Source organism: Archocentrus centrarchus, chromosome 14 (genome assembly GCF_007364275.1).
Source record: "Archocentrus centrarchus isolate MPI-CPG fArcCen1 chromosome 14, fArcCen1, whole genome shotgun sequence".
Classification (NCBI taxonomy): domain Eukaryota; kingdom Metazoa; phylum Chordata; class Actinopteri; order Cichliformes; family Cichlidae; genus Archocentrus; species Archocentrus centrarchus.
The window spans coordinates 28,688,995-28,714,439 of NC_044359.1; the positions used below are offsets into that span (position 1 = coordinate 28,688,995).

The window sequence follows — 25,445 nt, forward strand, 5'->3', positions numbered from 1 at the left end:
TGGATGTGCAGACAATAAACAATGAGCCCTTCTCTAATGCCGGCCAAGTGACATGTTGAGACATTAACAGGCTAATGACAGAGTGACTATTTTTAAGCCAGGGAAAGGTGAGAGCCTCATAAAACAGGACAGAAAAAAAATGCTGCATATTGGATCAGTGAGCAGTGAAGCAGGAGACTGAAGGAGCAGATCAGTGGAGCTGACTGGGGGAGGGGTGTAGAAGACAAGCAATGTCACAAAGCATAAACTGCAGGAAAACATGGACATGGCTCATCCACCTCCTATTTGTATCTAAAGGTATATTTTTAAGATGAAGTCTAGATTTGCCAGGTAACAAAAATCAACCCGATCTTAAACATTTAAAACACACTGAGAAAGTGTGGAGCTGAAGCTGGTAAAGAGCGCTACATTGAGCTAATTGTTGGCTTCAGTTAAGTCAACAACAAGGTTTTCAGTTTCACTTTGCTATACAACTTCCCAAAATCTACTGTGAAAGAGAAACTTACATTCAGCTTCATTTCTGAGAGAAACTGCGCAGCAGCCAACTTGTGTCTTGAAACAGTCTAAAAATGGTGATGGATGAATTGTGGACTTTGACATAACTGGGTATGTTTATTGTTAGAACAGATAAGCAGGTAGACCGTGTAAGCAAACATGAAGGACAAAAACTATTGATGGGCTCAGCTTAAGCTGCTGAAATCTAAATTTTTAATATTCATCAAGATTTTACATTAAAAATGTTAAATAAATGCAACTTGTCATGGTTAGTGTTATTGTTGCCAGCTGCTGGTTAGTGGGGTTAATGGTTAATTTATTGTCACTTATTAAAATTCATATTTACCCATAACCATTCATCAGGTGAAGAACCGTATGTGGTAGCTTGATTTGCATGATAACAATTTAAAAAACAAACAAACGAAAAAACAATTCAGTTCTATTCAATTTTATTTATATATCACCAAATCATAACAACAGTCACCTCAAGGTGCTTTGTAGTGTAAGGTAAAGACCCTTCAATAATACAGAGAAAACCCAGCAATCAGACAATCCCCTATGATACGATAAACCTAGTCACATTCTAAGACAAAAACTGGTCCATCCCAAGGACAAAACTCCCAGCACAAGATAAGCAGCATAGCGTCCTGACTGGTTCCCAGTTTGTGCCTTCGGTCCAAAGTCAAGGGACATAGAGCTGAGTAGATCCTATGGAAAGCACAGAACGCGCTCTTGAGTGGAAGGATAAGACAGTTCTCTTTCACCATAAATGCACTCCAAAACAAGATCATCCAGACCCTGCAGGAGCTCTCATCACTCTTACCTTCCTCCATCTTGGAATAAGTATCTAAATTTGTGGACAAAGTCCAGCTGGCACAACATATTAATGGCAAGGAAAGACAAGTCTGTAACACTGCAAACAAAGACCTACCATTCAGAGTCAATACCCAGACCAAACAAGCAGGTAGACAACACAATCAACGACAGCCAAGAGAAGTTGGTGAAGAATCTATCAGAAAGAGTCGTCACTAAACCAGAAGAGAATGTGCTTGCCAAAGGACTCAATTTTGCCATATCCCTACAACAGCTGCCCATAGTGGATCTCATCACGGTCACAGAAACAGCAATAAGAAATACCAAACTAACACAACCTGAACCAGTAGAAATTAGGATGAAAGTTTCAGCTACCCTCTCTAGTGTAAGAATTCCTGCATCCAACCTCAGTATTCACTGGCCTGAGTGAGGATCAAAACATCATCATACTACCAGCCGACAAGGGGAGGTGCACCGTTGTTCTGAATTCAACTGAGTACCACACCAAAGTTACTGCACTCCTCAGTGACAACAATACTTATGAGGTCTTAAGATGAGACCCTACAAGCAACTACAAGAATAAAGTCATCTGTTGCCTACAACAACTTGAAAAGGAAACAATCCATTGACCGCCCTACTTACTACAGTCTTTACCCTGGAGAAACTACTCTATGCATTTATGGACTTCCGAAGATCCACAGAGAAGGAGTCCCACTCAGACCCATTATCAGCAGTATAAACTCAGTCACCTACAATATTTCCAAGAACCTCACCACCATCTCCGCTTGTAGGCAACACACCCCATCACATTGAAAACTCCAAAGACTTTACCAACAAGGTCCATAATCTTGCACTGAATCCAGATGAAACCATTGTGTCCTTTGATGTGGTTTCAATTTTAACTTGCATACCCACAACTGAGGCAGTGGAGACCATCAGAAAATGACTACCAGAAGACGACTCCTTACAAAACAGAACTAGCTTCACCCCAGATCAGATTTGTGCACGTTTAGACCTCTGCCTTACCACAGCATATTTCAAATACAGTGATGGATTCTACAGACAAAAGCATGGATGTGCCATGGGATCCCCACTGTCACCTGTTGTAGCCAACCTTTACACGGAGGAAGTGGAAAGTAAAGCTCTTGGTTCATTCAAAGGGATGGTACCTAGCCACTGGTACAGATATGTGGATGACACCTGGGTCAAAATCAAAACCCAAGAAGTAGAAGCCTTCACTCATCACATTAACTCAATGGATAAATACATAAGGTTTACCAGGGAGGACATCTGGGACAATAGGTTACCGTTCCTGGACTGTGCGGTGCTTATTGAGGAAGATGGAAGCCTCAGCACTGACGTTTACTGGAGGCCCACACACATACAGACCAGTAGCAACTCTTTGACTCCCACCACCAACTGGAACACAAACTTGGGGTGATCAGGACCCTGCAACACAAGGCAGAAAGCATTCCCTCTAAGGCAGAAGAGAAACCAAAAGAACACATGCATGTAAAGAAAGCCCTTAAAACATGTGGTTATCCCAACTGGGCTTTCATCAAATCAGCCAAGATGCACAGGAAAGAAGGTCAAACTCAATCTAGTGAGAATAAGAATGACAAATGGAGCAACATTGTCATCCCTTATGTGGCAGGTTTGTCAGAGAAACTCAGAAGAATTTTCTCCAAGCATGACATCCCAGTAAACTTCAAACCTAGTCACACTCTAAGGAAAAAACTGGTCCATCCCAAGAACAAAACTCCCCAACACAAGATAAGCAATATAGTGTATATTGTGCAATGCAGTGAAGAGTGCTTGGACCTCTACATTGGAGAAACCAAACAACTTCTTCACAAATGAATGGCACAGCATAGAAGAGCCACCTTGACAGGACAAGACTCAGCTGTACATCTGCATCTGATGGAGAAAGGGCACTCTTTCGAGGATGCCGATGTTCACATTTTGGACCGGGAAGGACAGATGGGTTGAAAGAGGAGTAAACAAAGCCATCTATGTCCACTATGAATGACCATCACTGAGCAGAGGAGATGGGCTACGACACCAATTTTCCCCAGTCTACAATGCTGTCCTAAGCTCCCTGCCCAGGCACCTCAACCCCCATTCACACCTTTCTTCAGGTGACCTCAAAAGGTCACTTGATAGAATGGGGCAAAGTCCAAAACTGGTTTCACCCAAAACCACTGATTGTGGTGACCCACACCTTCTTTCACACCTTGGTGCCTGTGACTATGGACATGAACAATAGCGGGTCACAACCAGCTCCAGGGGACAACCCCCACTCGGGTTTAAATACCTTTGCCTCTCCACCTTCTGGTTTGAGAACTGAAGAAGCCTTTCAGATGAGTGGTGAAACATCTTCAAGAAACTTAAAGAAGTCCAGTTCCCCTTTTTTTTTTCAGTTTCCAGACACAACTCCCTATGAGCAAGCACTTGGCCACAGTGAGGATGGAAAGCTCCCTTTTAACAGTAAGAAACCTCCAGCAGAACCAGGCTCAGCGAGGGGCAGTCATCTGCTGTGACCGGTTGGGAGTGAGGGAAGGGAGACAGGACAAAAGACATGCTGTGGAAAAGAGCCAGAGATTAATATAACTAATAATTAAATGCAGAGTGGTGTATAAACAGAGATTAAAAAGAGGTGAGTGAAGAAGAAAATCTCATGGGAACAATCATGGGAAGCTCCCAGCAGCCTAGGCCTATTACAGCGTAACTAAGGGAGGGTTCGGGGTCACTGGATCCAGCCCTAACTGTGAGATTTATCAAAAAGGAAAGTTTAATCTTAAAAATCTCAAAATCTGTCTCCCAAACCCAAACTGGGAGCTGGTTCCACAGAAAAAGGGGCCTGAAAGCTGAAGGCTCTGCCTCCCATTCTACTCCTAGGAACCACAAGTAAGCCAGCAGTCTGAGAGTGAAGTCCTCTATTGGGGTGATACGATGCTATGAGGTCTTAAGATAAGATGGGGCCTGATTATTCAAGACCTTTAAATTCTATTCTGGATTTAACAGGGAGCCAATGAAGAGAAGCCAATATGGGAGAAATCTGCTCTCTCTTTCTAGTCCCTGTCAGTACTCTAGCTGCAGCATTTTGGATCAGCTGAAGGCTTGTCAGGGAGATTTAAGGACAGCCTGATAATAATGAATTACAATAGTCCAGCCTAGAAGTAACAAATGCATTAACTAATTTTTCAGCATCACTCTGAGGGAGGATGTTTCTAATTTTAGAAATATTGCACAAATGCAAGAAAGCAGTCCAACATATTTGTCTAATGTGTGCACTGAAGGACATAATCTGGTCAAAAATGACTCCAAGATTTCTCAGTGTCACTGGAGGCCAAGGTAATGCCATCCAGAGTAAGTATCTGGTTAGACACCATGTTTCTGAGATTTGTGGGGCTGAGTACAATGACGTCAGTTTTATCTGAATTTAGAAGCAGGATATTAGAGGTCATCAAAGCCTTTCTGTCTTTAAGACATTCCTGCAGTTTAAAAACAAGCAAGCAAGCAAGCAAACAAACAAAAAAAACACCCACAGTAGTAGAAAAAAAATCTTATAATATCTTCCAATAATATTCTAGGACTGACATTTTGAATTTCCAAGTATTTCACTGAATACTCTTTAAAGGTTTAAACTTGTTCAAATAATGAAATTTTCTATAGGTGACACATATGGGTGAACACTGATAAATAAGGAAATTATAGCAAAAACCTGGAACTCAACAGTAATATGGTGGCACTGTTATGCTGTTGGGGGTGTATTTCACTGGCACTGTCTAGGTTTGTAAAGAGAATGCTCACTGAGAATCACACAAGGTCATTCTGAGTGATCTGACTGACAAAGTTCACTAGGAGCTGAAACATACGCTACACCCAACTAAACACCTGTAGAAGATTGTGGACCACAGTACTGTTCACCAGCATAAACAAAACACCAGATAAGAGAGCTGCAGTAGGCTTTCTGAGACTTGTAGAAGTATTGCCAAGTACAGTGAAGCTGTACTTATTAAATTACAGCACATTACCTTTAATTGGTGATCCCTCTGTAGCAACGCACGGCTATTTGACATAACATGTAATCCTCAGCAGAAAATATTGTATTGTGAGGGCCCTCGTCATGTCAATAAACCTGAGATGCAGATATTTAAATGTGCTCTCATTGCATTTCAGTTCAGTATGAGAGACGGTGCTGCTGTTTTTGCTGGTCTGCTCTGCTCTCCGTTTTACTGTGTGTGCAGCAGCAGAAATCCTAATCATCATGGCGGGCTTAACATCAGTTGGCCACAAAATGTAATTTACAATGGTGAGAAGCTAAATTTATCACTTAAAGTATGTTTGAAAATGTCACACATACACAATACATCAGAAATTTTTTTTTTTTTTTGTTTTTTGTTTTTTTTACTAAAATTGATCTTTGAATTCTGTTAATTAACTGAAATCGACAATGTTTAAACTTCCCCTTTTGCTGTAGCAGATAATGTTATGCTGGAAACATAATCCCTATAATCTGAACAAAATACCTTGATGAAGAGAAAGATTTGCAAGTCGAATGTGAAGCCAGCAAATCAATTTAAATCTCGCTGACAATGAGAGGGGGGGGAAAGAAAGAGAGAGAAAGAAAGCTTATTTGACCTCTAAGCATCAATTTGTACACTTTCTAAGGAATTTAACTGCTTTCACAAGTGTTCCAAAAAAATAGCAAATCAAGCAAATACTCGTGGAACCTGGTGTCCAGGAAATCTGACTTGCATTTTATATATTGGGTATGCTTTAAACACAAATCTGAAAGCAAACAAAGAAAGGAAGAGGCATGTTTCAGAGAGCCAATTGCTAATTAGCTGCCTACCACTGGCTAGATGGACTCTTTAGCTTCTATTATGCCCTGACACTTGAGCTGGGTATCAGCAGCTCGGTCAGATGCCCGCAGCTAGTATCTTTATTATTCTTCACAAGATTAGACAATGTTCTTAGACAGAATCGGCACAATTTGTTGCACCAATTATCTTTTTTTTTTTTTTTAGGTCTCTCCTCACATTTAAATGTCATCTGATCAGCTGGTTTGGAAACGTGAGCATAATACAAAAAAACATGCACACTTTTATTGACCCTTTTGTCACTCCATTCAGTTGCCTTTAAGCTGAACACCTAAAAACTGAGAAAAGACAAATAAATAAACGAAGACAAATGCTATCACAGAGTAATCATCTATTGGAATTTGAGATGAGCCCCTCTCATCCTTAAATATAAATTTTATTTGAACTTAGATCTAGTATTTTTCCTCATTCCTCTTTCCTTTCAGTCCCTTTCTCAATCTAGCCCAATTCACAAATTTGACTCTTTCTTCACTTTATGCTTGAGGCTTGGTACTCCAATTTCTGCATGAAAATCATTCACACATAGAATTTTATAATCAATGCCCACAGTAATAGGATTCCTCTGGCCATGGGCAATTAATACAGTTTTCTCCTTTTTTCCCTCCTTGTGCTGATCTCAAAGCTACGAGACATTGGCTTCTCCTCATTTACATATTTATTGCATTGGACTCAAATCTGGCGAGTGATTGATGTGGAGCCTGCCTTCTGAATTTTTAGCGGTCTATTATTATGAAAGACATGGAGGGGGGCTGCAGCACGTCAGTGTAATTTTGATTAAAGTTGAAGAGGACAGAATCATGAGTGTTCCCCACCTACTCTCTTTTACTGCAGTGCTTAATCCGTAAGGCCAAGAGCTGATTTCAGCCTGTTCCAGAGCCAGAGGAGTCATCCATTCACCAAAAAAAAAAAAAAAAGGCAGATTCACTTGTTAAGATTTTAATCAGTGTGTCACTTGCTTCTAATGTTAATGAAAATGTGATTCATTTTAGTTTAATATATTTTCACTTATTATTGGGTCTTTGGAAAACTTGGTGCTTTTTTCTTGGGACTCATCTATTTACTGATTTTGTATTGCTCAGAATAATAAAAAAAAACAAAACATGATTTTGCTCTACATGGCAAACAAATAAACCTGCTTGCAGAATGAGCCGTTATTGTCCCGAGGTTTTTGCACACTTAATTCCTTCAGATCGTTCTGCACGTCGCAGTTGTCCTGTGAAGACTAAGACAAAGACATGACCCACTGATGGTCGGCGCTGCTCTCACCTGCAGTTTAAGCTTGTATGTTCAAGTGTGAAAAACTCTGCTCTGCATAGGGTATGTGTGCATACGTGCATGTAATGCGGTGCATGAGCAGCGTGGAGGTGACTGTAGAGGCATTCTCCAGCTGTAGCCCATCCTTGATTTGTTTTGTACTCCAGTGGTCAGTTTCACAAAAATACACCTGATTATAATCAAGTTTGGTAGATGAAATCTTTCTTTTTTTAGTGTAAGCTCTCAGCTCTTGTAATTATGAGCAGCAAGCTTTAACAGTATTAGTGAATAGCCTGCAATCACTCCAGTTACTTAACCAAATCTAGACTCACGCCATATAAAAGTTTCTTTTGAGGCAAATTTGCCTAAAATCAAAAATTTGCCTTTCCCCCCTTTCTCAGTCTGTACTCGTTCCAGCACCCATCTGGAGGTTGGACAGATTCTTGAGAACTTATATGGCTTTTATCAGTCTGATTTAGCTGTCGTAAACTAATGCTGCTACATGACATTACTACAAGCTAGCTTGTCAAGCACAGTGATTTCACTGGTTGGCTGCCTTTGTCCTTCAGAGCCAGAGGACGTGCATTATGAGATGCGGTAAACCAACAGTTCCATGTGGAGTTGGCTTTCTATGCTCCACTGATATGCCCTCAATGCATGCAATTTAATGTGACACATCTCTCCAATGGAGCCATTGCGGGACTGGACTGATCTTTGCATTCAGCTAAACTGTGCATAACATGACCCATAATGAGTAGCACACAGTCCAGCGTAGGCTAAGTCTTTCCTTGAACATATTAATTAATCTGAATTTCTATCTCGACACGCTCCTTTAAAATCCTGTGATGGTGCACCCTTATGTTGTTCTAGACTCATGGTGCATTTAAAGGTCAAATTGGCAACAGTAAACACACACTACAACATTCCTGTATTCATTAGATGAGGTGACTAAGTCAGGGGAACATACAGTAAACACAGTTCTCGGTGTATGCCAAATGAACTGTAAATTCAAACATGAAATTAGTTAATTTCACATAATTTATACAACTTTTTAAGTTTACTTACTTATAGTAAGCTATCTGTGTGTTTTACCTGCATAGTGAGGATTAGCTATAATTTTGTCTACTTGTTTCATTTAATAATTTCTACCTTATTTATCTATTTATTTTTAATTTGAGTTTGTTCAGTCTGTGAGGCTAAGGAACACAGTATAACATTATCAATCAATCAGTCAATCAATCAATCAGTCAATCAAGACATTTTCAGGTTCATTTATTGTAAAATCTGTCTTTGGTGCACTGTACTTGGTTTGGGTGACTTATCCTCTTTAAGTGCTGCACAGTCAAACAGGTGACTCGGCTCACTCCTCTTAAGCTGACATTCCTTTTTTTTCGACTACAGATTTACATAACAGCATTAAATGACTAGTTATCAAACACTAAACACACACTAGTGTTTGATGGCTTGTTTGCAGAAAGTATAAGAAAGTAAATAAAGCTTCATTTTGTACTACAGTGCATTATATGAAAATAATGGGAGTTGTGTGCTGGACTAATTTATCCTCCAGAGACTCTGAATATCTGCACAAGTTCAACTGCAATCAGCCCAGAAGCTGTTGTGATTTCAGTCTATAGCTCAAAGCGACAGAGCAATAGGCTGCCTTTGCCTGGAGCCTTGTTTCCAGAGTGGCTTGAACAATTATATTTGTAGTGACATTTTCTCAGAGACACAGTAACAGCAGATAGTGTCATCTTGCTATTCTGGCTTTGCCCACACTTCCAACACACCCTGCGGATCTATTACTGCTTCCATATTTTCTATACCAGTTGGTGACCTACAGTGATAATTGTGATGTATGGCCAAAGGTGTTGCACCTCGGCTGCTGACCTTTCCACAATCCCATACTGGGCAACCTTTACCATCGACCTCCTTTGCCCCTCCCCATTTTCCACAGACCTTATTCAGGGGGCCCCAACCTTCCTCTCCTCCCTCACCCTCAGTCACGTACATATTGTAGTTGGCTCGATGTACGAAGCTTGCAACACTCCAGTGGTTCCATGAATGTTAATGTCGGGATGAGGGAAGAGAGGGGAGGGAGGCATGGTACAGGGGACAGCTTTACCTGGTCTGCAATGCACAGCTATATGGAGCTTCTTCCATATTATGGTTCATATTAACTAAGCTATGATTTTCTTGTTATAGTATCTGTGACAAATATTAAGTGTGTGAGCAGCATTTTCAGGACAGGTCACTGTCACACTCATCAACAATGTACTGTAATAATTTCACTTCTATATACTGAATGTAACGAGGGCTTTTTGCCATTTGATTTTTATATTTTATAAAATCCCTCAAAAGTGTAATTTTAGTGAAATTAAGATGAAAAAAAAAATGCTGGTGATGTGTCCCACAGTTCACTTCAGTGTCATGTCCTTTTCTGATTTCCTCTGCTATCTTATGTCTTTACCAAGCTTCAGCACAGTGAAAATGTTGGCATCATGTGGTGATGATTACAAAGTGTGTTAAGCTTTTACCCCCACAGAGGGCTGAAGTGCTGCTTTCCTGCCACCAGAGAGGTTCACTAACTATGACTCTGTTCTCCTTGCATTAAAGATGCACTAACTCATTTGTTTAAATATTGATCTATGCATGGATTTGCATTTCAGAAACTGAGTTTGCTTTTCATCAAATGGGACTATCAAAGATTATACCTCACAAGGCCGGCGATGCATGGGGAAATATCACTATCATTATAATCTCACCATCATAAAACTAAATTCAAACAAAGCCACAAGAGTGACAGCAGTGTTTTATTTCCTCTTATAGGTTCAGCTTCACTACAGCTGGACTGGAACTTATGTGCTACTTAATCAAACTATGCGCCTAATTTTAACACCAGTCTGCATCGTTTATGATTTAGCTTCGCTGTGTAAAGCAAGTTGCTTGTAATGCGCAGACACTGTTAAATTTTGATTTAAGTTTTTGTGCTTTCACTGAGTTCTGTCAAATCAGTTTGTTACAAAGTGTTATAGAATCACTTTCAGCAGAGAAATCATGTTTTTGCAATATTGTTTCATTAAGCCTTAAGACTTTATTTACATTCTCATACTGTATGTATTATTCACAATATCCAGCACTGCGCAAAAGTCTGACCTCACCCCTCATCTCTTTATATTTTGTTACGTGCGATTTGAAACATGTGCAAACATAAATGAAAATACAATATATATAGGACAAAAACAGAGTTTGTACAATTTAACGAGCTTGAAAAATCAATATTTGGTGTGACCACCTTTATTCTTCAGCACAGCCTGAACTCTCTCAGGCAGCTTTCTTGTAATTTCTTGAAGTAGTCTTCAGGAATAGTTCTCCAGGCTTCTTAAACGACATTCAAAGCTCTTCTGTGGATGTTGACTGCCTTTTGTTCTTTTCTCTGTCAACACGATCCCACACTGCTTCAATAATGCTGAGGTCGGGGCTCTGGGGAGGCCAGTTCATGACTGATAGTGTTCCATTGTGTGTGTTTGTAAACCTGAAGTATATCCTGGATGTTTTCACTGCCAGTGCAGTAAAAGCACCCAGGGATGCTTTTACTGCACTGGCAGCATGTTTGGGATCATTGTCATGCTGAAAAATGAAGCCATTGCCAATCAGATTTCTCCAGGTGGTATTGAAAATCTTATATTTTCATGATTTCACAGTGACATCAGTTTTGACAAGACCTCCAACCCACTGACTGAAATGCAGTCCCAAACCCCGACAGAGCCTCCACCATGTTTTACAGATGGCTGTAGGCACTCACTGTTGGACCTCTCTCCTGATGTCCTCCGTACATATTGATGAAAATTTGAACCAAAGATTTCTAATTTGGACTCATCACTCCATAAGATCTGTTGCCACTGATTTTCAGTCTAGTTCTTCCACCCTTCCACTGAGACCATTTCTGATGAGGCTTCAGTGAACAGTAGATGGATCAGCTGAAGGGGCAGGTGCATCTCTCAGGTCCTGTGTGAGGACTTTGTTGGATTTTTGTTGAGGACATACCTTTCAAATACTGTTGACCTACTGTGGATACTTTTTTTTTAGGACTGCCACTTCTTTTGTCCTTCAGTCCTCTAATTTTTTTTTAGACACACTGCACACCATGGTGATATATGCCACGTTGATCAGCTAATAGCTTTTTGTGAATCACCTTGTTGGTGCAACAGTACTATTTTATGCCTGTCAAACTGTGTTATTGTTGGCATTTTTCATAGATTCAACTAAGGAAATGGGAACAACTGATTTGTTTTTTTGCGACAGGCTGCTAGAAAAAAAAGCCTAAAGATACAAATTAAAAAAAAATATATTTTTGCTAAGTTGTCTGTTGTGTGTAGATAGAACACTGGGTCATCCGTGGTGTTAGGAGCCTAAGAGAGTAAAAAACATTTCTGGAAGAAAAAATATAGACTTTGCTCAGCGTGCATTCTGCACATGACTTAAGAGAGGCAGGTTTTGAACCAAATGTATTTCAATCTTTTTTTTTTTCAGACAGGAAAAATTAATTTAAAAATTCAATAGTTATGATACTCATAACACTGATCTCATCGTAGTGGCTGGACTGTTATAAATTTGCAGTATGTCTGAAATGTAAAAAGGAAGGCAGGAACGCAGAGATGAGATGAGCTCTTCAGAATCCTCTGCCCGGGAAAAAAAGAGAGAACAGCTGGGGCCTGGCTCTCCCTCTGTGTGTGTCTACTCTTTGTCATGGCCAAAAGACTCTTGTTTTCAGGCAGTAATCAGACAGCCCTGGGGCTCTGTAAAGACCCTGTTCTCTTTTCATCTCAACTGTTGCATACACCCTGCTAATTGGAATCCTGCAACTGGGTCACATGCATTGTCTCTCAAGTGCTGTCAAGTCATTGTGACGCGTGAATGTGGAATTATGGTTGTCTCTGATGCATGATTGAGTCTTCTCATCTTAATGCCTCCTTTTCAGTCTCATCACAGATGTGGATTTTTTTTCTCCTTTCTTCCATTAATATTTCTTCCTGTTCTCGCCTGTTTTTGTCACATTTTTTGCGTGAAACCAGAAGTCACTAGGGGTCGTCATTTGGGAAGAAAGTCGTATTTAATTCCTTTGTAGTAACTTTTTTTTTTGCCAACAAAGTCTATGACTATATATCAGTAGATCTGGTTCACATCCTTAACTAGAGAAAGAACATTACAACTTTCTGCCAGTTTCACCTACTGATCCTCTTCCCTCCAGTGGTTGACGAGGAACCTGATTTTGCAGTTTGTCAGTGATTAAAAGCAGAATTAACCAGCCTAGCATGCCACCACAAATGAGCAAAACCCTCTGGGAGACCAGCACGACCAAGCAAGGCACATTTCCAATTATACTACCAAATGAATCATTTCTTTTATTGGGCCGTCTATAATTGTAGTGGGTATTGGGTGCATGCAACTCAATTTGTCTTACATATTTGTTGGTAAGATGGTAATAGAGTTGACAGAGCCAAGGGGATGATATGAAAGAAAGAGACAAAATAAAAAAAAAAAAAAAAAAAAAAAGATGAGCTAGATCCCTCAATATTTGTTTGATCTGCTTCATCCTCCTTAATACTGTTGAAGTTTAAAAGCCAGAAAGAAAATGGCACTTTAATCATGTGTGTATTGAGGAATGGGAAGACTATCATTTTCAAATAATCAGAAAATGTCTCTCCAGAGTAACAGACTTTGTTCTGACTGCTGGAATTAACGAGGCTTCCAGTGATGTGATTATCAGTCCCTGGGATCATCAGTATATAAAAATAATTGACAAATTAAATTAGTGCAAATTCTTGAAAACCAGACTCCTGTAAAGAAAAAAAAAAAAAAAACAACTTTAAACTAAGTTGGGTAAGTTTTATTTAAGTTTCAGACACATTTAGAGCTCATCAGTGTAAATTCTTCTCCATCCTCAAATAGGAAACATCCAGTTACTTATAAAGCAACTGGGAAACATGTCAATATACAGGCAGAAAAAAAAGGCACAGCACTAACTATGAAGCCATTTCACATTGCCAACATTAGTATTCAGCAGTGCATTATAATCTAAAAGGTCTAAATTTGACCATGTAGTGCCATTCAGCTATTATGTACGGTACTCATTTTCTCACAACAATTTGCCTTTTGGTTACAACACAAATACAGAACGTGTGATTCAAAGGCTGCTTTCAAATGTTAACGTTAAAAACAAATGACATTTCACACATCGGACATAAAAACTTCAACAGTTGATTACAGTTAAAATCTGACATGTAACAGTAGTCTTTATTCTTTCAGACATTTAAAAAATTTGGCCGTTTGTTTGCTGTTAACTCAAATACATCTCTATAGAAAAAAAGCTAAACAAAAAAGTGAAGCTTGTTCTCCATTTAAGACCAAACCAGCAGCTACCAAAACAAACAAAACGGTCTAAGCAAGCTTGCATTTTAAACTGTGTTTAGTGTCATTGTCATATTTAGACTATTGTCAGCTCTCTGTGCATTACTATCATTACTTTGTTTTACTTTGTGCGTGTATGTTTGTTGGTACGTATACTAGCTGCAACAGCTAAAATGCAGGCTGGATTCTGAGTGCAATGTAAGGGAACAGTCGGCGCTAAAGTGCCTCTAAAGCAGCGTTTACTGTGTGAAGGGGACAGCTGTGGTTTTGTTGTGAGGCGAGCTGCCCATTGCTCACTGCAGGGTAACTGCGCAATAGTTGGGGTTTAAAAGGGACCTTGTCCCTGCTCCCTGCTGAGCTCCCCTGTTCAATTCTGTCTTTGTTCAGTAACTAAGTGCTCCATACTTAGAAGTGTTTAAAAAAAAAAAATCCTTTCTTGCTAACTCCACTAGCAATGTGTTGTCATTGTTGAGCTGGTCATCAAAACACTTGCGAATCTTAGCAAGCGTATGTCACAAACCACGGTGCGCTTTAAGGACAACATGTTTAATTTATTCTTGGGACCACTCCAGTTGAAAAGCATGGATTATCATAGAAGCACTGGCATCCTATTGAGCCATCTGTGTAAACTCCAGACATATTATTAAATTAAATTCACTACATATTTCTGTATTGTCATTCCTTTAATTGCACTTCAGTAAAAAAAATACATGAATTGATCCTAATATTAGTATACGCGCACTGCCATTTACAGAATGTAATAACTGATGTCAGTCAACTCTTGCTTACTGAGATTCATTGCCAACGATTCATTAGTAACATGGCTGCTGCCAAGAGCCATCATGTTGGCTCCTCCAGCCTCAGTTTCCAGACCAGGCCTCAGATGAGGCATAACCAGGCTCCTTTGCGTCTGGCTTTGGCCTAAGCCAGGCAGTGAGAAAAGGACAGGCCTCCCCCCTAGGAGGACGCTGATGTCTCCATAGTGGACAGGATACGCACCACTTCTGCTCTCTGAGTGGGTGAGATGTGCTGGGTCATGTGCACAATAGAATCCATGGCAACCTCTGGATTGGCTTGAACAAGGCTGGAAAAAAGAAAGAGATGAAAACAAAAGAAAACGTGCCCGTCAGGTGGGTGAATGAAGGTAAAGAAAGGAGTAAATGAGCAATTTAATTCCAGCGCTCAGCAGCAGTTTGCGCTGTTGCGCAGCTTTGAATTAGCACCTGCGAATCTGCTTGAGGATGTGGTCTCTGCGGATGTACTTGATGTTCTCGTCGATGACGGATCTCGCGCCTTCTTCTTCAGCTAGTTGTCGCTCCAGCCACGCCACCACTTCTTCATTGTTATCCCACAGATAGGCCTGCAGAACAGGGAGTGTTAAAGGACAGAAAACTCATCACTGTAAACAATATTCAAGCATGAATAAAGTCTGGAAATCCCACTTTTTCTGATAATGCAACTATGAGTGGAATTTAAAAAAAAAAAGCCTTATGAAACAATTGAAAGTTGCACACCGTATAAAAAGATAAAATTCATAAAACATCATGAATCAACAAATAAATATCAACAACAAGAACAAAAGAGATGGACAGGCACAAAGTGGGGGCTTGATGTCTTGCTGACTGGACCTGATGGGAAAATTAGTATTCATGAGTGCTGGCATTTTCTGTTCCCAAACAAAGCCAGGCTGGAGGGCTTAGTGAAGATTTGGGGGTTTAATGGGCTCTTGCCTTTTTATGAACAGTCCTGCTTGAGGTCCACAAGAACATTTAACGCCCTTATTAATCATTTTTAATCTGTTTGCTTTTAATTAAGAAACAGCGTGTTGCTCTCCTATCTGCACGTGCCAGGGCTGTGATTAATTGTGGCTTAAGACAGCCAGTCCTGATTAGGGTAATGTATTAGCTAACAGGAAGGCCACTTCTTAAGAGATCTCAAACACTGAGCCGACTCCTGTCACCCCTACGGCTGGAACTCTGAGCCTTAGAAGCAAGGGAGCACAGGAGGGAGGGAGAGAGGGAGGAAGGAAGGGTAGACATGATGAAAAGGTATACTACATGACAGATATTTTATTATTCTACAGTTTTTTTTTTTTTATTTTTATATATATATATATATATATATATATATATATATATATATATATATATATATATATATATATATATATATATATATATATATATATATATATATGTGTTTGGGAGGTCACTGAGGTCAACTAACTACATCGTTCTCATCCATGTTTAAAATAAAATCAACCTGAATCGACTGTTTTTAATTTTATCATGATCTTGCTCTCTAAAGCCAGTAAAAGTTATTAATTTATGAACCACCACATTCTATGGACATATCAGTTATTTTCTTCTATATTATAATTTTCACTCAGTGTCACTGAATATTGACAGATTTTATAAAACCAAAAATGGCAGCATTGAGTTCTACCTTAACAGCCCCCTCGGCCTCCACAAACCAGCGGCGCAGCATCGCCTGGATCTGCCCATCTGTCAGCTCGCTGTTTGCCACTTGGATCTTCCTCTTCACCGTTTCCTCCAGCAGCAAACGGCGCAGACGCCAGTAGAAGAACTGACGGGATGTCTGCCATTCTAGGATATCCTGAAAAGGCAACAGACAAGCGACTAACATTACACGGAGCTGGTATCACACAGAACTAAAATCCTCTGTGATACAAATCCTGCTGAATGCCAATGTGAATATGGAGCATTAGCTTCTATAAATGAATCCAAAGGTGTCGCACTTAAGTAAAACACTGTATTACCTGGCATGAAAACGGTTTGATTTGACACAAATGTCATTGAATTTAAAGGTTTAACTCAGCCTTAATGAAAAATTGAGCTAAAATCTGGTTAAAATAAATGTAGGACTCCTTTCTTTTTAGTGAAGTGTAAATACTTGTAAAGCAGATTAGTGTGTGTTAATGTTCCATTCTCCACATTAAGTGAATACAGTGAACTGAAGCTCTGAGGATGCCTGCTTTCTCTCTCTGCTGCTATACTTCAGTGCAGGTAGTAATCCTCTCCTGTACATAGCATGTGGGAGGAGGGAAGGAAAAAAAAACAAAAAAAAAAACACCCCCAACCGCCATCCATCTGTAAAACACCCCTCTGGTCATGTGAGCAAAGTGTGTGTGTGTGTGTGTGTGTGTGTGTGTGTGTGTGTGTGTGTGTGTGTGTGTGTGTGTGTGTGTGTGTGTGTGTGTGAGAAAGATGGGTCAGTGAAGGCACAGAATGAGATGGGGTCTGCCTGAGGCTGCTCTGTAGTTGCTAAGGTGATAGACCAGGGTCATCAGAAGATAATTATAAGGATGAATCTCGCAGCCTGTTAAGACCAAACATTATTCACTAGGCAGGTGCAGCAGCAGCTAGACTGATACTCCCCTATGGGCTTTTTGGGTTAGTCACAGACTACACACACATTCATACACGCACACATGATAGCATTAACTCTCACCGTGATAACCCCCTTCTCTTGCATGCGACCTGGGGTGTCGTGAAGGTCTGCAAACTGCACAGCCACCTGATGGTAGATGGGCAAAAGAAACTCCTCACGCTCCTTAAGTTTGGTCTCCAGTTCTTTTCGATCAGGGGGGCTCAGCTCTGGGGTCCCTGTTGGAGTTTCACAGTAGTAGCATGAAACATATTTGACTTATTTCACTGGAGCACTCTAAAAGGTTAAAATTTATGGATCAGCAGTCAAACATGCTTTTCTTCATTCCTGACCATGTATAATGCAACTGCACATTTTCCATCTGTCTCTCTACCAACTGTACATTTTTTTGTACACAGTTCGAGCAGGTAAGAAACTGTATTTAATGCTAATACATAGTAGCATGGTAATCCTATGATCGCCTATCTTCTTCTTGCCATCAACGCAGGTTCTCTATGAGAATACAGTTGGGAATTAACTTCTGCTAATAGCATTTTATTCTAGCAAACTTTCATTTTGGTCAGAAAAGACTGATTTCTGTTAATTACGGTATGTGAGCTCCCAAATCCCACACAGTAAACCACCACTATGCCGAAAGCACCAAGCAATTGCAGCGCTGGTCCAAAGGAAAAATCAATAGTCTGCAGAGGAGAGACAGTAGAGCTAGTGATTGAACTGAGCAGGCTGTGACTGACACATTTCCCAGGGGAATGCAGTGAAGATGACACCAAATCAAGAATGACAGGGAAAGCACATATGCTCACACCTTTTGCTTCTCCCTTAAATGAAGATAAGACCAAAGGGGGAGGAAAAGAGATATCCCCAAAAGAGGAATACCTAGAATTCAAATGTATGACTTACCCAATTTTTCAGCCAAGCCCATGTAGACTGGATCTACTCTCCTCATGGTCTTCACCAGATCCTTCCTCCTAAATTTGATTTCCACGGTTCCTTCAGGCTCCAACACGCCACCTCTGGAGACGGAAAGGATTTAAGTGAGCAAAAGATGATGTCATAAAAATGAGTTTTCTGCCCCTTTTCTGCAAAGCTCACCGGCTGTCCTTGTCAGCGTACATCTCCATGTGACGGGGGTTGATGGTGGGATCTATAACCACCCAGGAGCCTCCTCTCAGTTCAGCCTGGGGGGGGATATAAACCAATACTGGCTGCTTGTACTCCCTCAGTCCATCCACAATATAGGCTCCAAATTTCAACACTTGGTCGTACATATCTAAAGAGGATAAAACCAAATTAGATAAAGATTGGGTTCAATCACAAATTGACTGATTATCTGTCTAAAGAGCCAGAAGTACCCTTCATTCCTCCAGAAAAGCCCCTCCAATTGGCAAACACAATGAGAGGTAAGCCCTCCCGGTTCAGATCCTTAATGGCCTGAGCGGTTTTGAAAGCAGAATCTGGGAACCACACCTGCCCTGCCTGCTGGATGATCTAAATATGAAAAAGAGAGACGTAGCATCAGCACACAGGTGTCTGTAAACGTCTTGTGTGGCTGTTCATTCTTGAGTATATGCACAGAGCGACCCTTACCTTAGCCTCCGAGTCTAAATTGGCTGGATCAGCTGGGATTGACAGTTCCACTGACCTGGTTTCCACAGCAACCACTCCAGTCGGTATCCCACCGAGTCTGTAAAGAGGCCATCCGGCGTTAAAATCTACTAATACCTTGATAACATTTTTAAAAGGGGAGCCCTTTTTTTGTAAATCAATTATGTTTGTGACCTGGTTTTATTTGGAACGTACCTGGCTCTGCCTACCACTACGCTCTGAGCCCATGGCTGCATGATCTCCATGAAAGAGCCATGGTCAAAGAAGCCATGCTGCCAGGAACCCTTTGGAGCTTTTTTGAGAGAGGGTAGAATACATGGACAACGTAAATAAAGGTTATAAAAAAAAAAAAAAAAAAAGAGAGAGAAAATGACTCACTAATCTACTTCCAAAGAGCATTCTCTCTTCTCGTGATATGTTTGAAATCCTTGGCTTTCTTCTGTATGCAGACTCAGCGTGTATATTTTCAGAATCTGTCATCTTGGCACCAACTGTGATGGATGACTGTATAAGCAGACTTGCTCAGCTCTTTTTCTGCCTGTACACCCTGAGAAACATGCCCAGCCTAAGAGGTTACCATTCAATTAAGCTTGGCCACTCATCACTACCAGACGTTGACTGGCTTCCCACACGGTCCCCCGATCTCTTTGCCATCCCAAGCAGTAATTACACTGCTCAGTCCTGACCTGCAGTGTAAAACACACTGCATCAATTTTGGTGCTGATCTGGCCTTTGGCGGCATGGTGTTAGGCTTCACTGTTTCTTGCTTAGTTTCTTAATAGCCTTTCTCTTGTAATGAATTATTTCAACCTTTAACTCTTAGGCTATCAGGCTGAAATAATAAATCTTTATATTTACTTTAAATAACACGAGAAAAATGGGGCTTGACTTTTTAACAACTGCTGATGAAGCAATATTGATGATCAGTAGAGGAAAAGTGAAATGTGTATAACCACATTTCCATTAAAATGAAACTGCCATAAAAATTAGAGACTGTTCATTTCTTTGTAAGTGAGCAAACTCTCAAATTCAGCAGGGGATCAAATAATTACAGTACCAGTGTCTCGAATCTTTTGACTGCTACTGTATTTCCCCCACTGCATATTACTTTCATAGTCAAAGCTTAGATGCTAAACAAGGCACAACAGCTTATTTGGCACAGTTCAGAACTGCATCAATAGCATTAATAATTAATGGGAAGAATATTTGGTAAATAAAACTGAGCATTTAGTCTGCAGAAAATAAAAAGTCTGAACAACAAGCACATTGGTGTCAAAATGCTTGTTGTAGCCGACCAAGACGAAAACCAAGCATTTCATTTACAGTACAATGCAGCAGAGAAAAAGTAGGAACTGTCAAGTTTAAGAAGCTACAGTGAGCAAAGGTTTAGTATTTGTTGTTTAATACACAATTAAAAGAATTACTTGATAATCAAAAATAGCTTCCTTTGGACTGGGCCATTAATTCTCAAGTTCATACATGCCCAGACTAGGCACTCACTCTGGCTGGGACGTCCTGCTAACATCCAGCGAGGGTCATAAGGAGCCTTAGTAGGCACAAACTCAATTGGCCGATCTATGGGGTCCTTGGCATTGAGGATGGGTACGGGACATGATTTACACTGAGGAAAGAATAATTCATTATGATATACCACAAATACTAAATCATCTAAACATCTGGATGAATGAATTTATCATGCAGATGCAGCATTTTATTTCAAAACAGCCAGCTGTTACCTTGGGCATGTAGGACAGCCACTGCAAAAGAGTGAAGACTCCTTCAAAGTCATCAGAAACAGTACAGTGAGTGACACCGTTGTTATGCATGATCTGAACTCCACCAAGCTGGTTGTTGGATGTATAAACTTCTCTGCCCAGCACCTAACAAAGGAAAAGGACAAATGTATTTCCCCAGTGTGAAATGCATCCATCAAGAAAAAAAAAAAAAAAAAAAAAGGACGTTCTCTTGCAACCTGTTAAAAATTAGTTTACTGTTTACTGCTCAATTCAATGGAGTGTGGATTTACCCTTTAAAAGCTTCTCTCGTCTCAAATTGAGGCAAAACAATGTTGCGCAACACTGGCTGACAACAGGAGGTGATGCAAACAAGCTTCTAGTCTGTATCTGGGCTCAGTAAGATCGCACACATCCCAACATGCCAGGTTACGGCAGCCTCGTCACAGAAGTCCCAGGCTGGGGAAGGCATCTGCTTCTTTTCATGGTTGATTTTCTAACACATGGCTTGAATTAACACATGCCCTTTCTCAACTAAAAACACCAATTCATTTAACTTGCTCGTGCCCATTACTAGTGTTCTGATTCATCTATTCATCAGCTGCAACGGGCACCAATTTACCTGTATAAAGGAGAAACTGAAGCCACCAAACTTATTTTATCTTCATGTTGCTCCTATGCCAACCTGAAGCCATAAAATCTCACTTCCAACCCACCCTATTTTCATAAGCAGCTGAGAACAGGTGGCAGGGCCCTGACATGCTTCCATAAAAATCAGAGAGGAGCTCAATCCCTACCCTCAGCTCTCACCTTTTCAGCCATCATTTACTTTTTTTATTACCATTAATGGTTATGTATCTGGCTACAAATCTAGGGCACTCTCCTAAAGCTGTCAGGAAAGCCGGCTGCCCCAAGAAACATTGCAGTCACCTTGACATACACAAAACCCCTGTGCCTCTGGCCATCGCCAGATTCATTAAGATTCCACTGCGGAGAGAAGAGGAGGAGACAAAGGAGGAGGAACAGAGGGAGATGATTGGAAGGAAGAAAACGAGGTACCAAGTGGTAGCAACAGCTCGCTGGGGTATTTGTGCTAGTAGTTACTATCCATTCCCCATGAAAATATGAGTTCTTTCCAGCAGTTAATGAAATGATAATCTCTGGGTGACAGCCTCCTGCTCTCTATTAAGTTTCAGTTAATAGCCAGGATGTCACATGATAACTGAGCAGAAAAAAAAAAAAATACCTTACTTCAACCAGTGCATGCTGGTTAAAATCGTTTTCTCAAAATGAAACCAAAAAAATAAATGTTAAACTGCAATACATCACCTCTTGTGGACATCTGTCAGTAACCATTACTGTGATGCTGCTCCTACAAATGGAGCAAAACAGTGGAACAATCGAAAAACAATTGAGCTTCCAGCAAATAGATATGCCATCATTGGGCCATTTGCATGGTTTGTCATGTTGTGATCTGTCATCCAATTTGAAATGGAATCATCTTAATGCACTGACAAGGACAGAGAATGGAAAGCGAGCCAAAAAGGAGGCAGTGATGCGTGCAGACACGTACACGCACACAGACACACACCAATCAACTGTATGCGGAAAAAAAAAAAAAAAGAGAAGAGAAGAGAAAACAATCTGCATCAGCAAAACTTTTCATTCTGATTAAAAACAAATGATATGGGTGTCCTGCACTGCAGCCTCTGGCATGTCACTCTATTTCTATGCAAATACAACTTCATGGTGCGCTTTCAATTATTCCACTTTGAGTGGCAGGCAGGCCTGTGGCTGGGATCGGAAAGGGAATCCCAGAAGAACACAGCAAGGCAGATGGAATGAGCTTCAAAATTGCTCAAACAGGGAGGGGGAACAAGCCAGAAAAATCAAAGCACCCCCCCCCCCCCCCCCCCCCCCCCAAAAAAAAAAAATATCAGTTGCCATTTTTATTTATTTATTTATTTATTTTACCATTCAAAAAATAAATAAATAAATAAAAAGGAAGAAAAGACAAAAGGACATATCCATTTGACCTTCCTCCCATATTAGCTGAAAAATGTAAAAGTCAACTAATGAATATATATTGGCTTGCTCATTAAAGCACAGATGCATTAATTATATTAATTTAGAAACAGCTCATTTGGTGTTCATTCTCCATTACAGGAGATGCAGAGTGCAGATGTGTTCAACACAACCATGTTTTCCTTCTACAACAGCAGAAAGGGTCTGTCATTGTAGTGTAACAAAATTCAAATTTCTCCTAACTCATTTTACCTTGTTGAGCGCTCCGGCTCCAGTAAGGATGATGTGGGAGTTGTCCACTTGGATGGTCCTCTGTCCAAGCCTCACCAGATAGGCTCCAATACCTATGGCTCGACATGTGACCTAGAGGATAAGACAAGCATAGGGTAACCACATGCCAGCTTTTCAACTTATTATACAGAGCAAGTCTTTCTTCTTAAAAGAACATACAAGCTCAAGGCAAAGCAGCAGACTACATGTATAAATATGTTTTTGCATACAAGTGTGCACTTGAGTCTTACCAGATTCATGGTGATGATCTCCTCATAAGCCAGAGAGGATTCTCCAGCAATCATTCCCGACCCTTTCAGATTCTCCACACCCAGCCCTTCATCTTTACCTATAATGTCGGTGATCTTGTACCTGCGTGACAACACATATATTCATCCAAAGCCAGATGTGACCACTTCCCTTACCCTTACTAGCTTTCCATGTGTCACATCTTGTGCTTGAAGCTTGACGGATGAAAAGCTTATAAAATAATTTCCTCACATACAAAATGAACTATTAATGCTTATTAGAAAATGTACCTAGATTCCCCCTCGTCCTCTATATGCTCGCAATGCACTGAGTTTAGGGCTGAAACCTTCTTGTAATCCTGAGGTGTGAGGTAGAGATACTTGAAACCCTGCAGGAAAAATGCAAACGAAAAAATGTCGACAGCTTAATGACAGCAGATAATGAAGAAGATGCAGAAGAAGGAAAGGCAAGAAACTTTAAGATTAAAAAAATGAAAGAAAAATAATTGACAGAACACAGTTTCAGAATCTGCATGACACATGTTCAGTAAAAATAAATAAAAAATTATAATATCATAAACTTTTAAGTACAAATAAACTAAAACAGCCACCAGCTGATGTCTGAGTTAATGACAGCAATTATGACAAAAAAAATCTTTTAGAATAGCAGATAATATTACAAAATTTACTAAAATGATTAAGAATACTAGAAAGTCAAATGCTGATTGGTGGATTTCACGTAAAATCCAAAACAATTGTATATAATTTTAAATAAAGTGCAAGTATAGCATTATGTATCTGAGACTCTGCTGGCAGACCTTGTAAGGATCAGCTGGATCTTGCCAGGCCACGTGAAACATGTGTCTGATTTCCTCTGCCAAACCAATGCGGGCACCACTGTTGGCTGCGATATAGATTCGGGGGATGCCGCTCTCCCGAGCCATCTCTGAGGCTCGCAGGAACAACAGGTCCTCCTGGGGCCCAAAGGAGCCTATCTTGTGTGTGATGTCATTGCTTATGACAATGATTTCCCGTCCTGCTGGGTACTCTGGAGTCCGCAGGGTCATCTGCCATGCCACCATACCGATCTGGATAGACAACATAGAGAATTTGTATTACATTTGTTATATACACAAATAGATGCAATAAAGTATTAAACAAGCACTCATTAACATAGTCAGTGAGACTCAAAACAAAAGAAAATTTGTACATTTTGAAATAAGAGGTGACTGTGTAAAGAAGAATGTGTCAAAAAGGTATCATCTCCGCTTTTAAAAGGTCTGTATTCACGCATTAAACTTAAACACTGACCTCGTTGCCCCCTGGCAGTCGGTTCATCTGTACCAGCTGACCTTGAGCATCAAGAACCAGCTCTGTGAAGGTGAGCAGCTCAGAAGGAAGAGGGCATTGAGGTAAGTCAGCGTAGGCCTGACATGAGTGCCACAGCTTTTTCAAGGCCTGACGATAGGATGAAATAGGCAGAATAATGTTACTATTCAGCACTTCTAAGCAGAAGCTAAGCCCAATGTTCAAAAAGTACATTTTTGTACAGTACCTGTCTAAACATTTCTGGAAAGTCATAGACATAGGTAGTGCCCAGAGATTGTGCCTGGAAGCGCTTAGACTGCAACAGGTCCTTGGTAACATAGGGTGTATTGATGAGCATGCCATGCAAGGGGCCCTGCTTGTCTCCATATGCTTGGAACATAATCTGGAAAAAAGGAAGACAAGGTCACTGTACTCATACATGGATCTCTTCAACAACCTTGGCATTAAGATGAAAGCAAAAACATGACAGTGATGACGATGATGATTACAAGCATTTCTCATAGCTACCAACACATACAACAGCACCCTATAAAAAGTGCAATAATGTGCCTTTGAAAAAGACCCATTATTTAAAAAGAATTCCCCTCCATGGTAGCACTTTAAATTTGGTTTATTCTATCCTTCCAACAATATTCATTTCTAATGGATTAAATGGCTACAGCTACAATTCCTATAGCAGTCCCCTGTTTTTTTCATAACCATATCACAGTCTTCATACAGAAAACAAATTTGGAACCTCTAACATTCCCTAATATGGAACCACCACAGAGCAAAAATTAGAAAGTCAAAAATGAGATGTGAAATGCGTTGACTGTCATAGAACATTTCCTTCATTGCTTCATGTAGATTTCACCCCTTCAGCACTGCCTTACTACTGAATGGACGGCTGTGATGACTGATAGATGAATGGATGGATGGCTGGATTGATGGATTTTCTGTGTCTTACCTGAATTGCTGTTAGAAAAAAAGAC

At 40.3% G+C, this 25,445-nt stretch overlaps 1 protein-coding gene across 1 annotated transcript in view; it reads right to left on the reverse strand.

The window, feature by feature from the left end:
• Positions 1-13,319: 13,319 nt before the first annotated feature.
• LOC115792407 (acetyl-CoA carboxylase 1-like) overlaps positions 13,320-25,445 on the reverse strand; it is a 33,818-nt gene continuing 21,692 nt past the window's right edge. Inside the window, 17 exon segments of the mRNA XM_030746929.1 lie at positions 13,320-14,940; positions 15,080-15,216; positions 16,302-16,472; positions 17,328-17,482; positions 18,165-18,277; positions 18,357-18,534; positions 18,617-18,752; positions 18,852-18,948; positions 19,065-19,161; positions 20,370-20,490; positions 20,606-20,749; positions 22,880-22,990; positions 23,149-23,269; positions 23,437-23,534; positions 23,964-24,233; positions 24,457-24,603; positions 24,701-24,856. Of these exon segments, the coding sequence (XP_030602789.1) occupies positions 14,814-14,940; positions 15,080-15,216; positions 16,302-16,472; positions 17,328-17,482; positions 18,165-18,277; positions 18,357-18,534; positions 18,617-18,752; positions 18,852-18,948; positions 19,065-19,161; positions 20,370-20,490; positions 20,606-20,749; positions 22,880-22,990; positions 23,149-23,269; positions 23,437-23,534; positions 23,964-24,233; positions 24,457-24,603; positions 24,701-24,856 (2,379 nt within the window). The 3' untranslated portion in view covers positions 13,320-14,813.